Here is a 14,390-nt window from a genome sequence, read left to right on the forward strand (position 1 = left end):
GTGGACTGAGCTCCGAGGGAGGGAACTTGGCCCAACAAAGGCAGAGCCGATGAAAAAAGTTCCACTCCCTCGGATTCGACACCCAAGCTCTGGCTTTGAGAGCAGCTCAGATCCAAACTGGTCAGATCCGACATGCTCCAGGCAGCTGTTGCCATTGAGTAAGTAGGTACTGTCGGTGCCAACCCCCTGACTAAAGCCATACTCTGATCTGAATACTCCAAACCTGATGGACGGAACGGAGAAGGAGAAATCGGTTGGAAAAAAGGAAGCAAGCTCCCCCCCCCCCCCCCGAATGAGAGGGCACTGGCAAGACCCCCATCTGGATCTGAGTATGAATGAACCTCCTCATCATTTTATCCATGTCGACTCCAGATAAAGACTGGGTGGACCTCGACGAGGCCACGGACTCTGACCTTGTGGGTTGGGCCACCGAGGCTCCATATGCAGAGCATATCTCCTCTGGCTCCTGGGAAATCCTTGGAGATTGGAGCCAAGGGGAGTCACGGATCCTAAGAGTCTTGACCGGTGTAGGGAGGTCCAGCGACCTCTTACGTTTCTCTCTTGACTTCGACTCTCTCTCCTTCTCTCTGCCCCTTTTCCACAGGCTTTTGCACAAGAGGTTGAATCCCAGCCTGGGAGGGAGGAGAAGCCAGGGGAAGAGAAGAAGGAGAGGAGGCCACAGCTGCCGCTGTGACCAAAGCCGAAAACAAGGCAACTGTCTCAGAAGGGGGAAGAAGCCCTTTCATGGCCAACTTGGCCTTCCTGTCTTTGATGGCACTCGCTTTAAACCCCGTGCATATAGTGCAGTTTGAACTAAGATGGGCCACGCCCAAGCACATAACACAAAGAGTGTGGCCATCCGCAGGGGATAACTTATGGCCACACTCAAATATCGGCTTATCAGCCATAGTATCAGTGGAAAGAATAACTGAAAAAATATTATTTCTTTCTCACTGAAACACCCACTCACCATACTCATGCACAGAACACACTGAGCAGGGGAGGGGAAGGAAAAACACACATCAACTACTCTAAACTAAACTAACAACTCTAAATTTAGAAAAGTCAATGCACCAAGTGAGGGGAGGAGAAAGGGGAACCTACACTAACACTACCTAAAGTTAGAAAAAAGAGACTTTCTAAGAATTTTACACCTTACAACCTGGAGCTCTGGAGATCACGATGCTTCAGCTAGCCACGGCAAATGAGATCTGGGGGTTGGAAGGTAATGGAGGTGTATTATGGGTAAGGGGAATAACTTGGAGCAAATGCTAGTAAAGTTGCCAGCTCGGATCCGATACAAATCCGGTATCCCACAGGTTGAAGACCAAATGAAGTAAACTACTTCAGATAGTAAGATGTGTGTGTGTGTGTGTGTGTGTGTGTGTGTGTGTGTGTGTGTGTGTGTGTGTGTGTGTGTGTATGTATATATATATATATATGTATATATATGTATATATATATCTAGATATATATATATATATATCTAGATATATATATATATATATATATATATATATATATATGTATAGAGATATATATACATATATGTATATATATATATATATGTGTGTATATATAAAATATATATATTATATATGTGTGTGTGTGTGCCTGTAAATACATAAGGTTTGTAAATAATGCATCTAATGTTGTAAATTTTCATTCATTTCTCAACATATATGTTCAGATCCGGCTCGGCCGTTGTTCTACAGCTCGTGGAAACCACAAACTCTTGAACTTCTCCCTTACCTATAATGCTATAGTTCCTCCCCTTCTCCCGATCTCATTGTGCCCATTGGAAACAGACATGGTCACCACAGCTCTCAAGTGTTGTTTTCTATTTAAAAAATGATGTGCTTTTTCATTGTTATTTATCTTCTTTCTAAAGTTTATCCTTCCTTTACCCTTTATTCTTACCATTTGTTGGTTATTTCTAACATTTACCATTGTTGGTATTTTTTTTGCTTTACTGCTTAGCAGTACCTTTCAATTACCACTGATGTAGTCTTCTTCCTTTTTTTTCTATCTTGCTATTGTTAAAAAAAAAAAAGTTTTTCCTCTACTTTTTTCTTAGTGTATAATTTTTGTTAAAGTTTCTAGTTGCTGTTTTAGAAGGGTTATGGCAGATAAACCTTTGGGTTTGAAGAAATCTGGTAAATGTGGGCACAAGATAACTTGATTCCGACTCCTGCCTTAGGGCGGCTCATTTAGTTCAGAGGGAACAATCAGCCCAGAAGCTTGTCTTCTCAGCTCTGGCACTTTCTTTCTGCCAGGAGCATTCTGGCTTCAAGGTGGTAGGGAGATCTCCTTTCTGGTTCTCAGATGTCTTTGTGTTGTGAGCCTCGGCATTCTACTCCACAGGGGGAGCTAGCCCAAAGTCTCCGATGACCCCCACAGGGCATAGTTGTCTCTTCCTATACTTCTCCAGAGCATCCCACTGAAGAGGTCCCTAGGTGCAAGAAGAGGCACTTGGACTTCCCCCAGGAGTCAGTCATGGAAGATACAGATTTTGATGAAGGAGAAAGGTCCCCAATATTGCCACCTGATGATGTCTCCTTTGAAGACATTTTTAGAAATCCTAAATCAACGGGGTGGTTGGTCCTCCCACACCCCTTCTCAAGGGGAATCAGTATTTCTGGAAGCTTTTGATGCTGCCCATCTACCTCCTGGGTAGCTCCACCCACTGATGAGTTCATTGATTTGATCTCTCATTGGGCATGGAAGGAACCAGATTCTGTAGAGCCGATCCCCAAGAGGCCAGACAGGATCATGGCACCACCCAAAGGAAGAGAGTTCTGGAACAAAGCAGTACTGGTAGATGCTATGGTTGTGGCAGCAGCCACAAAAAAAAGAACTCGTGAACAGACATTGTCTGTCCATTCCCCTAACTGGGAGTATAGGGCAATGGGCAGATATGGGAAGTGAGTATATGCATCAGCAACCTTTGTACTCAGGTCACTGAACTACTTGGCGCACTTCACTAGACTACAGAGGGTTTTGATCAAGGAGCTCTCAAAAACCCTCTCAGGGACTAGTACTGAGGTAGAGTCTTCCGTTGCTTCACAGTTAGCCACACTTCAGTCCATTTAGAATTGATCTATGAGGCTCATTTCCCATGCAGCTTAAGGAGCCTCAAGAGCGGCGGGTTCGGTCATTTCCATTAAGAGGCATGCCTGGATGTGCCTGTGTGATTTTGCAGAGCCCTTTAAGTCATCTTTGATCAATGCTCCTTTTGACAGAAGTTCATTATTTGGCCACAAGGTTAAAGACACACTGTCCAGGTGTGAGAAGGATGGGATCCATGATCCACATGGAGAGAGTTCCCTGGAGGCAGATGAGGGAACTCCAACTGAACACACTGCCCACAAGGCAGAGGAGGCCCATAGAACCAAGGATCCAGAGATACGTTCGCTGACAGGCCCTATTAGCACTCATGAAAGGAAGCCTGAATGTCTTACTGTGGAGGCAGTCAGGGGTCATTTATTCCTGCACCAGAGATCCTGGATAGACATAACAAAAGATACCTGGGTGCAGATGATTATTTCCAGAAGCTATATAATTTCCTTTTCCCTACCACCGCCATTATGGCATAAAATTCCTGACATTTCACCTAGTCAGAGGAAAATGGCAGCTTTGGAAATGGCATAAAATTCCTGACATTTCACCTAGTCAGAGGAAAATGGCAGCTTTGGAAATGCAAAAGCTGTTAGAAAAAAAGAGTCATCCAAGAGGTCCCTCAAGATCAGAAAGGCCCCGGAACTTACTCAAGATTCTTTCTAGTGCCAGAGAAAACAGGGGACTGGCATTCAATCTTGGATCTCCACGTTCTGAGCAAGTCAGTTCAATGTGCCAAGTTCTGGATAGTCACAGTTCAGTCCACTTTGCCTTACCTGCACAATTACGGCTGGATGTGACCTATAGTTCTCCAGGATGCGTACTATGAAATAAAAATGAACAGATGCTCCAGGAGATACCTACGCTTCCGTCTGGGAGCCACTCACTACCAGTTCAGAGCACTGCCCTTTGTCCTCACCACAGCCTCCAGGGTGTTTCCAAATGCATGGCAGTTGTAGCAGCTCAGTTCAGACTGCAGGGATTCTGAGTGTTTCCAAATCTAGACGACTGACTCCTTATCACTTCTACCAAGCATCTACTGATAGCTCAAGACTATGTACTCCAGACGTGTTCCAATCTGGCTATCACAATAAACTACAAGAAGTCTTACCTTCAACCTTCTAAGTCTCTACAGTTCATAGGAGCCAATTTCAACAGTGTCAATGATAGCATCTCTGCCCTTGCCAAGGGTTCAAACCATTCCTTTGCAAGTCAGCAGGATATTTCACAGTTCATTACTACCAGCCCACTAAGTATTACAGACCTTGGGATCCATGTCAGCGGCGATAGTTCTACTTCCACTAGCAAGATACCATATGAGAATATTACAATGGACACTGGCAGCACACTGTTCCATCTTACATCAACCTTTGTCCACCAAGGTCAACACAACTCAGGCTTGCAAGGGATTCCTTTGGTGGTGGATTCACTCAGATCAGCTTCTGCAAGGTTGCTCGTTTATCCTACCTCAACCCAGGGTCATAGTGACCACTTAGGGCTTCCCAGATTGGGTGGGATGACACATCTTGGGAAGACTGTTCAAGACACATATTCACCTGAAGAGGCCAACTTGCATATCAGTGTGCTGGAAATGAGAGCAGTACTCCTAGTGCTACAGACAGTCCAAGAACTCTTTCCCTTCTGGGATGATTGCAATTCAAACAGAAAATATTGTCCGTTGTATGGCACATCAACAAACAAGGAGTAACCAGTTCGTACCCCTTGTGTTGAGAAACCTTGAGAGTGTGGCAATGAGCAATATCTTCAAATCGATTTCAGACAGCAACACATGTACTGGGTAAATCCAACGTGATAGCAGACAAGTTGAGAAGGTCCATATTATTACCTCATGAGTGGTTTCTCAACATAGAAGTGGCGGAAATTATATTCCACCAGTAGAGCCAGCCATGCTGTGATCTAGTTGCTTCCCCCTTGAACAACAAATGCAGCAGGTTCTTTACCCTAATTCTCCTGCTGAGGGAGTCACCGAGAGATGACCTCCTTCACGATTGGCCCCCAGGTCTCCTCTATGCTTACCCTTCAACTCCCTTAATCCCCAAATTTCTGCAGAAAGCATCTCGTTTGAAGAGCAGAGTCATCCTCATTGTCCCTTATTGGCCTCAACAGATCTGATTTATCAACCTTGGATTCAAGGTCCAATTCCAGACCTCCTGTCTCATCTGACAGACTTGACTCAGCTGGTTATCTTGGGCCTCAAGCTAACTGTATGGTATTTCCAATTCCAGTGATAGCCAGAGAGCCTAAGCTGTCATTTCCAGTGTGCACATTCTTTTATCTTCTAATAATGCCTCTACCAGGAGAATCTACAACAGCAAATGCAAGATTTGTTCTTTCGTCACAACAACATGACATGGCCCCTGTTCAGCACTTATATATAAGATCCTTGAACTCTTGGCTTCTTTTTTTTAGTGATGGGGATAGTCCAGCTACAATTAAAGTCCAGCTAGCTGCTACATCCAATTACCATATCAGAATTGCTATCCAATTTCCATATCAGAATTGATAATTCTACTTTAGCATCTTCACGTCTTTGTAAAGTCTTTATAAAAGGAGCATTTGTACTACAGCCACCCTTCAAGGACCATACTCAACCTTGGGATCTTACTGCAGTGTTATAGGCCCTAACCCAGAGTCCTTTTGAACCTACAGCAAGATGTGAAGTGAAATATTTGACTTGGAAGACGATTTTTCTTATAGCCATAACATCGGCTGGAAGGGTGTCAGAATTGCAATCCTTATCTGCTAAGCCTCCTTACGTAATCTTTCACAAGGATATAATATCTTTAAGAACCAGTCCTTCCTTTCTTCCTAAGGTGGTGTCAGGATCTAACATTAACCAAACCATTATCTTCCTGTATTCTTTCCAAATTTCTCCAACAAATGCGCATACATGTTACATTTATTGGACGCTCACAGACAATTACGTTTCTATACATACAGAACTGAAAAAAATTAGGACACCTGATCAATTGTTTCTGTCTTTTTCTGAAACCAAATTGGGTTTCAATAGTAATTTTATCAAAATGGGTGACCAATTGTATTTCTTTTGTGTATAACAAGTTGGGTCTGGTCCTGTCTAAACCTTTAAAGGCCCATTCAACAAAATCTATGGCGACCTCAACAGCCTTCCTAGCCATAACTTCCATGGATAATATTTGTTGAACCGCAACTTGGAATAACCCTCATACATTTATCACTCATTACAAACTGGATCTTGTCTCGAAGGGAAGAGCAGCTTTCGACTCTACAGTACTGAGGAATATACTTACTTAGAGTCCACCCGGGATTCAGGTAGCTGGGGACTCTGTTCCATATGTTGAGGAATGAATGAATATTGATAACATCAGATAAAGAAGTTATGTACTCACCATAACGTTCAATCTGGGATGTCCATTTTCATTCTTCCTCAACTCCCCTCCCTCCAGTCCCCATCCATGTTTGTTTGATGACTTTCAGAACAGCAGGAGAGTGCTCAGCAATGAAGTTTCCTTTTTTGAGCTCCAGAAAGTGATTTTTCCATAGTATGCCATATAGCTATATTGTACCGTAGGGGACTTCAATCAAGATCTGGAGAAAAAGAGCAACTGCAGCATTATGGGTAAGGGAGGAGCTCAAGAGTTTGCAGTTTCCATGAGCTGTAGAACAGCAGCTAATTAGGATCTGAGGATCAGATCCGAACCCATATGTTGAGGAAAAATAAAAATAGACAACACAGATGGAACGTTATGGCGAGTACATATCTTCTTTATGTTGTGTTAAATAAAGGACTCTACTCTTTTTGATTGGTGCAGTATGATCTTTTACATCCACCTGAGCTACCACTAACTCACACAGATGGTACCTCGGTTAAACATCTCATCCGAAAGATGACATGCACAGGAAGGCAGCTCCCCCATTATGCTGCATTGCAATGTCAGTGACCCGTCTACCTGCTGTGGGAATTGAACCCACAGCCTTCTGCACAAAGGCAGGTTTGATACCTGTTACGTCACTGACACTGTTTGCTATGGTTTGTATGTACTGGTGGCTTACTACACCCTTGCCTGTGACTATGCTTGTGATTTCTTTGGTTTCTCTGAAGCAGATAACGAATACCTTTCAGATATGCTTTGAGCAAAATTGTCAATAATTAAAATAGCTTGTTAAGAGCAGAAGGCTTATTTGTCATGTTCGTTGTGTACGGTTTTGATGGTTAACAGCACTAAGATTTATAGCTCTTAAGTAGTTGGGTCATCCTTGCTTCTGTTGCTGATATTCACAAAAAGTACTTTGACATAAATATAGTGATGACTGATTTACAAGTGGGGCAGTCACATTGGGGAAATCTACAGTGACAGGGTTAGACTTGTTTTTGTCATTAATCTTTTCAGTTCAGCATTATCTTATGTTCACATTTTGACGGTGGTATAGAGATTTGAAGAATCCTTTGATAAGTCCACACAAGACAGGGCTAGAGAATGCTGCCAAGTACTTGTGTCGTATGAATGAGAGTAAATTACAGAGTAATTTAAGAGTGAGAGAGTAAAGTTATATAACATCTTTTACATGTTCAAATTTGCCTTTTGGTAGGTTGGGTTTCTGTCTATGTTGTTATGACCATTATTATTGAAATTATATTTATGTCTTTTAACAGATTGCTGAAATATGCAAATTCAGTGAGAGACTCTAAACTTAGAGGTCTGTCTATTTTATTATCTTTTATAACAAGTCAAATAGCATAATTTTTGTACAGTTTGACTGATAAGGAATTTATACTTTATTTCAGATATCTTGCAATATGGAGTTGGTTATCATCATGCTGGTATGGAGCTGTCTGACAGAAAAGTAATTGAAGCAGCCTTTACTGTAGGAGACTTGCCTGTACTTTGTAAGTAATGCTGTGTTATTAATAATTTATTTATTTATTTAAACATTTGTTAACTGGGAAAGTCCGACTTGGAACAAAGCCAGTTTTCAGCAGAGGCCCAGGGAGAAACACTCCAGATGCATGTTTTTGTAATGTGGGGGGAAACTGGAGTGCCACAGAAGGCATCACATTAATGTGGACTGTGCCATTTGTAAGGTCTTTTGGCCATTTTCTTTAGCTGACAGGTGGAATAGACTGATTCTTAAGGGACTTTTTCCTTCAGATCCCTGGACTGCCTTCTCAGGCAAATCAGTCAAAAGACACAATAAAGACAAGCAGAGAGAGAAAGAGAGGGAAAATTCAGTAAAAGAAAACCTGAACATACTGGCTCTTCTTCAGCCCTGAAAGCTCTGAGGCAGGAGCCACATCGCCTTTTTTGGCACTGCCCTCTGTATGCAAGTGTCACCGTGTGGCTATGTCTTCCTCAGAGACAATCATTAATTGGACAAGTCCCTAAGAAATTCTCTGAGCAGGTACTCCTCAGAAAATGAGTTGTCCCAATTTTTCATATCAAGACCTCCATCTTCTAACTCATTTCAGTCTACCAAATACTTTGGGAGTGCTATGGACATTGATTGGAAATGAATGACATGAGCTTTTCCAAAGGCACAGATTGAGAAGGGTGTCATCTCATCCTTGTCAGTATCTAGGGTGGCTCTGTTTGGCTCTTTCCCTGGTCTTTATTTTGGCACCAGTCATTTTGGAGAAGAGACATCTACTGGAGACCATGCTTTTGGCACCAACCAATAACAACCAATACCTCAATATCAACACCTTCGCATCCATGGCCATGAATGGGATAGTTGCCCACAGCCCTTACTGATGTCGAGTCTAGTCCGTGTTAACCTCCATTTGGTGCTTCAGCTCACTTATTTGATGTCCTGGGGGCAGGGTAGAATGGACAGCCTCAAGGAACTAGTTGGTTCAGTCTGAATCCTCTGGAGGATTGGATCAACTCCCCCCCCCTTGGATATTCCCAGGAAAAGGATCTGCAGGATTAAACATATTAACTCTTCTATGCGGTGTTTGACATCTGACACTGACTTGTATGAGTGAGAGGGTTCCCCTGGTCCCCTCTAGAGGATGCCACCTTTGAAAAAAGGCTTAAATTTATGCAACAGAGGGGATCCCGGCCCATTAACACCACCCCAGGACAAGAGGTACTCTTTCAGACTTATCATTCCAGTACCTCTACCTCCTGTGTGGTTCTTTCTGATGAACATGATGGACAGGATGGGAAAGTGTGTCTACATCTCAGGTACCTTTGCCCTGTGGAGGATGAATTATGCAATATATGTGAGCCACTTCCAAAGAGATGTAGCAGAACACGCTTTAGACTCTTTGCAAAAGCTACTCACAGCTGAATCAATAAAAAAAAAAACAGATTGAGACTACCATGAGTACCATACTGAATGTTACCAACCTCTTCATGTAGCCATTACATAGTGCAGTTGTTGCAGGAGGTGTCACTTTGGGGCCAATTTTAATGTGTACTTAACCAATGCCTGCTATTATGGTTCTCCCCTCTTCATAACCACAGTGAAAAGTTACTCTGATGTCTGCAGGAAAGTAAGACATTGTCTGCTATAGATGCCAGATATGAGAATGACAAAGATCCTATAATGTGAATCAGAAGGGGTCCAAGTCTCTATGGTTTCATAAACCCCAATATACTTTGTCTCCTCCTTAGACTGTCATGGCAGTGGCAGCCCTTTCAATGGAGGCTGACCAAGAGGTCATGGAAGTGTGCAAAACCAGGTATTTGTGGTCTCACTTTTGGGCAAACAGTCCCAGTGTTCCTGAAGGCTTACCCAACTGCTCACCATTGTAGGCAGTCAGGTGACTTTATGTCTTCACTCAGCATTAATGGCTATCGTGTAGGACAACTGGGTAAGACAGACAGTATTCAGAGGCTACATGGTACCTTCTTCTCAACCCCTCTGCATCAGTCTCATCCACTCCCAGATGTTCCACCCAAGCATGAAAAGCAGCAAGAAGAGAAATCATCACTCACATGGAAAAACAAAGTCACCCAAAAGGTCCCATCAGAACAGATAGGGTCCAGCATCTATTCATGATTCATTTTATCTCCAAAACAAAAACAATAACTTCAGGCCAGCTTTGGATCTCAGCAGCCTAATATTCTGCATCAAGAAGACCCCTTTTAGAATGGTCGTGTTGCAAGAGATTTTGCCCCACCTGAAGGCAAATGACTGAGTATGTTCAATAAGTCTGCAGGATCCCCCCCCCCACACACACACACACACTTAAAGATTGCCAAAGCATCCAGGCATCTTCTGCACTTCCGGATGAGAGCCAGTCATTTCCGGTTCAGAGCTTTGACCTTCTGTGTCATCACAGCTGTCCCAGGTAGTCACCAAGTCATGGCAGTAGTCACATCCCACCTGAGACTCAGAGGGATCTGGTGTTCCCATACTTAGACAATTAGCTCCTTACTGCTACAACCAGAGAGTCTCTAGTAATAGCCAGACATTACTTCCTGTAGCTCTGCTTATCCTTAGGTATGTCTGTCATCTGCAACAAGTCACACCTGCAACCAAATCAGTCTATCATCTTCATAGGTAGGGTGCCATTTGGATACAACAACCTGCATTGTCAGTCTTCCTTCTGATAGGATTCAGTCCATCAGAACTGTGAAACAACACCTATTAGATCAACACACTCCACCAGCCTCTCTGGTACTCATCTTAGTTTGATGCCTTCTACCATAGTGATGGTCATTTATGCATATTTTTACATGCAGATATTACTGTGGATGCTCAGTATTCATTAGTCCCAACTCTCAGATCACATGTCAAATCCAGTAAACTTAACCCTGCTGTGCAGATCTCATCTAAATTGGTGATTAACCTGTCCAACAGTAACAGTGGGAAGAGCATGTGTCTAACACTGCCCTCAGCAATATTCACCATGGACACCTCCTCTTTGAGGTGGGGGGGCATCACAATGGGAGAATGGTCCAAGGAACACTGACATATGCAGATCTGCTAAACGTCTCATCAACGTTCCGGAGATGAGGGGGTTTTTCTTGCACTGCAGACATTTCACAGCTTCCGCCTTCTGGGAGTGGTCTCCATTCCAAAAGATAATATTTCTGTAATGCAGTATATAAACAATCAAGGAGGAACCAAATCCCATCCCCTTTGCAGAGGGATTATGAGGGTTTGGAAACTGGTGATTGCTTCACACCACTTTCTTATCACAAAACTAATCCCACAGAAAGGCAGTTGCCTAGTGAACAGGCTCAGCAGGTCCATCCTAATGTCTCAAAAGTGGTCTTTCAATTTCACAATGACGTGTCAAATCTTTAGCTACTGGAGCCAGCCTTGCTTCAACATTTTTGCCCTCCCCCTAGTTCAGCTTCATGTACAGCAGCTATTTCACCCTGATCGTCCCCAAGGGACACTCACCAAAGATGCACTAATTTGCCAGTGACACCCCCCCCCCAAATCCAGGCTTCTATAAGCTTTTCCTCTATTTCCCCTAATCATCATATTCTAACAGAAAGTAGTTGTTTGCAAAGCAGCAGTAATGTTTATTGGCCAAAGCAAATCTGCTTTCCCATTGCTCAGGCCTTACTTAACAAATTTCCCATGACTTCAGGATTGCCACATGGATCTTGTTTCTCTCATCTGTCTAGGTAGCCTCACCCGGCTACATAAAACCTCAAGTTGACTGCATGTTTTCTACTATTTCATTAGTGGCCAAGGACCCTTTCTTATCCCAGGGTGTGGTAAGCATTTTGTCAGCTTCACAAAAAGAATCCACATGTACTGTGTACAAAAGTAAATGGAAACATTTCTCATTATGGTCTAATAAGCAAAGCACAGATCCCTTTTGAGTGCTTATTCCAGTGGTCTTGCAGTTCCGATCAAATTTATTTGAGGCTGGCTCTAGTTACTCAGTAATTAAGGTACACTTTCCATCCATTTCTAACCTTTATAATGTTTTTCACAGCTATTTTCTCACATCACACAAGCTCTACATGGCTTTCTTGAAAGCAGATCTCTTCCTGCATCCTCCAGCAAAGGACCCTACTCTTTCCTCAGACCACAACGTGTTGTAGAACCTCTTACAACAGCCCCATTTTGAGCCAGTCTCTTCTGCAGACTAAAAATTTATTTCTGGAAAACTCTATTTTTGGCAGCTATCACATCAGGTAAGAGAATTTCAGAATTATAAGCTCTGTCTTCTACTCCTCCATAATTCCTCTATACTTCATTTTTGATAAGGACATTACATCTTTGTGAAGCAACCCAAATTTTATTTCCAAATTGTTTCTGTGACAACTCTAAACCAACACCTCCATTTATCCGTCCTCTTTCATGACAATTCTGATAGGGGAGAGTATCATCTGCACATGCTAGGTGTACATAGACAACTCAGATTTTTCCTCCACAGAATTTAAACAGTAAGGAAAGATTCCCAGTTGATCATATCATTTGCCCCAGTAGGCTGGGTGAAAAGGTTTCCAAAATAACCTTTTTTCAGATAAGAAGCATCTTTATACATCACAAACCATACTGACATAATTTTAGTTGCAACATTATACATTGCTTATATTCTCTGCAGTTATTGTCAGTCAAACATTACATAGCGCATTCAAATCCTGCCTTCCTTTAAACCTCATTCCTCCTCTGCATGTATTGTTCCCACAATTCCTATTTTTTTGTATGTAATTTGCTCTTACCCTTTTCTAAAGATCCCAATTACAGTTGTTTTATCTCTGTTACTATATTCACTACTTCTAGTACACTTGGTTTAGACTTTGATTTCCATTTTTAGTAATTGCCTTTTTGTCAGCCACCATAATTAGACTCAGCAAGGCCTTACTATGTCTAGGCAATTCCGATTCTATATCATAGTTCAAAAAATAATTTCTTTAGTTTCACCAAGTTGCTCACCCAACATCTCTGACAGAGTAGTCTGCAGGGAATCTTTAAATTCTGACAACTCATTACAATCCTAGAAAATATATTCCCAATTACCTCTTTCTTCCCCATCACAACTCCAACATTTGCTGTCTACCTGAGGAAAAATGCTTTGGAGTCTACTTGGGGTATAAAAATACTTATGTATACATTTCTAAGCAAAGATCCTAACTCTTATAGACTTAGTTGCATATTTTGGAGACATACATATATCCTCCATTGTTTCTTTGCGAATTGCTTATCCAGTTTCTCTTCCCAATCCTTTCTAACCTCCTCTGATTGATTCTTATAGTTAACCATACAGTATTTTGTACACAGTACTAATTATTCCTTTTTGACAGCGGCTTCTGTACTAGGTCTTACTAAAAACTCTACCAGTGATGGTCTTTTCACATAGCGTCCCCTTATTTCTTTCTCTTTGCCTATATTCTGATATCATTCCTTGATAGGAAAGGCAATCTCTAGCATGCAGTCCATATAAATTCCTGGCCTCTTCCCATTCTATCACATTTCCCTCTCTAATTATTTGTTCCAAATACCTTGGTTCTCTTGCCAGTTCTCTCCAGTAAATTCCAGTCCCCTCTTGCCTATTGTCTGCATTCTTAATTGCAGTAATCCCTATTGGCAGAATTTCCTTTCTCCATTCCTGTCTTGGCTTAGTTCTTAGAATACTTTCCGCTACTTTATGAATATAATATTCTATATGGTTATTGTTATTCTCCTTAAGGATCTGCATTCAAAATCCCAGTCTCTCCTTATTTCTTGAGCTACCTCCCCATTTCATCATCATCCCTTTCCACTTTGAATTATAGGTTTCTGCTTGTGCTATGTATAAGAGCCTTAGCTGTGTAGCTCTGAAATACCCCTTCAAATCTTCAAATCAGGTAATCCCAAAGTGCCTTGTTCTGTTGGAAGAATCAGCTTATCCCACTTGACTCCTGCCATCTTCCCCTCCCAGATAAAATTCTTCAGCTCTTTGTTAATTGCTATCCACAACTTCTCCTCTGGTTGATAAAAATATGCCTGACCTGTGTATAAAACTAAAGGAACTAGAAACATTTTTAACTGCTTGTATCTTGCTATCTATATCCATATAGCAGAGCTTCCAATTTCTCAGTTTTTGGATTATCTTTTGTTTAGTACCCTCTCACATATTCTTAGCTACCACACCAGAATCCTTTTTAATCCATACTCCTAAGTACTTCATTTTATCAAGCCCCCATAAATATGGATATTGCTGAACCAATTTGTGTTTGGGTACATCATTTTCAGCTAGTGCCTTTGTTTTAGCTTCATTAATTTTGTATCCCTAGAAGATTTGAAACTGCCTCAAAATGTTCCACAACACTGAAATGTCCTTTTCTGGTTTTATCAGGTACACAATAATATCAGCT

At 42.0% G+C, this 14,390-nt stretch overlaps 1 protein-coding gene across 1 annotated transcript in view; it reads left to right on the plus strand.

Annotated features, from left to right (window-relative positions):
- Positions 1–14,390, plus strand: part of HFM1 (helicase for meiosis 1) — a 3,254,758-nt gene that overhangs the window by 1,293,955 nt on the left and 1,946,413 nt on the right. The window contains exons 10-11 of the mRNA XM_044086815.1: positions 7,772–7,815; positions 7,904–8,005. Coding sequence (XP_043942750.1) covers positions 7,772–7,815; positions 7,904–8,005 — 146 coding nt within the window. The remainder of the gene's footprint in view (positions 1–7,771; positions 7,816–7,903; positions 8,006–14,390) is intronic.

Source organism: Protopterus annectens, chromosome 10.part0 (assembly GCF_019279795.1).
Source record: "Protopterus annectens isolate FY-2018-M chromosome 10.part0, PAN1.0, whole genome shotgun sequence".
Taxonomy (NCBI): Eukaryota; Metazoa; Chordata; order Ceratodontiformes; family Protopteridae; genus Protopterus; species Protopterus annectens.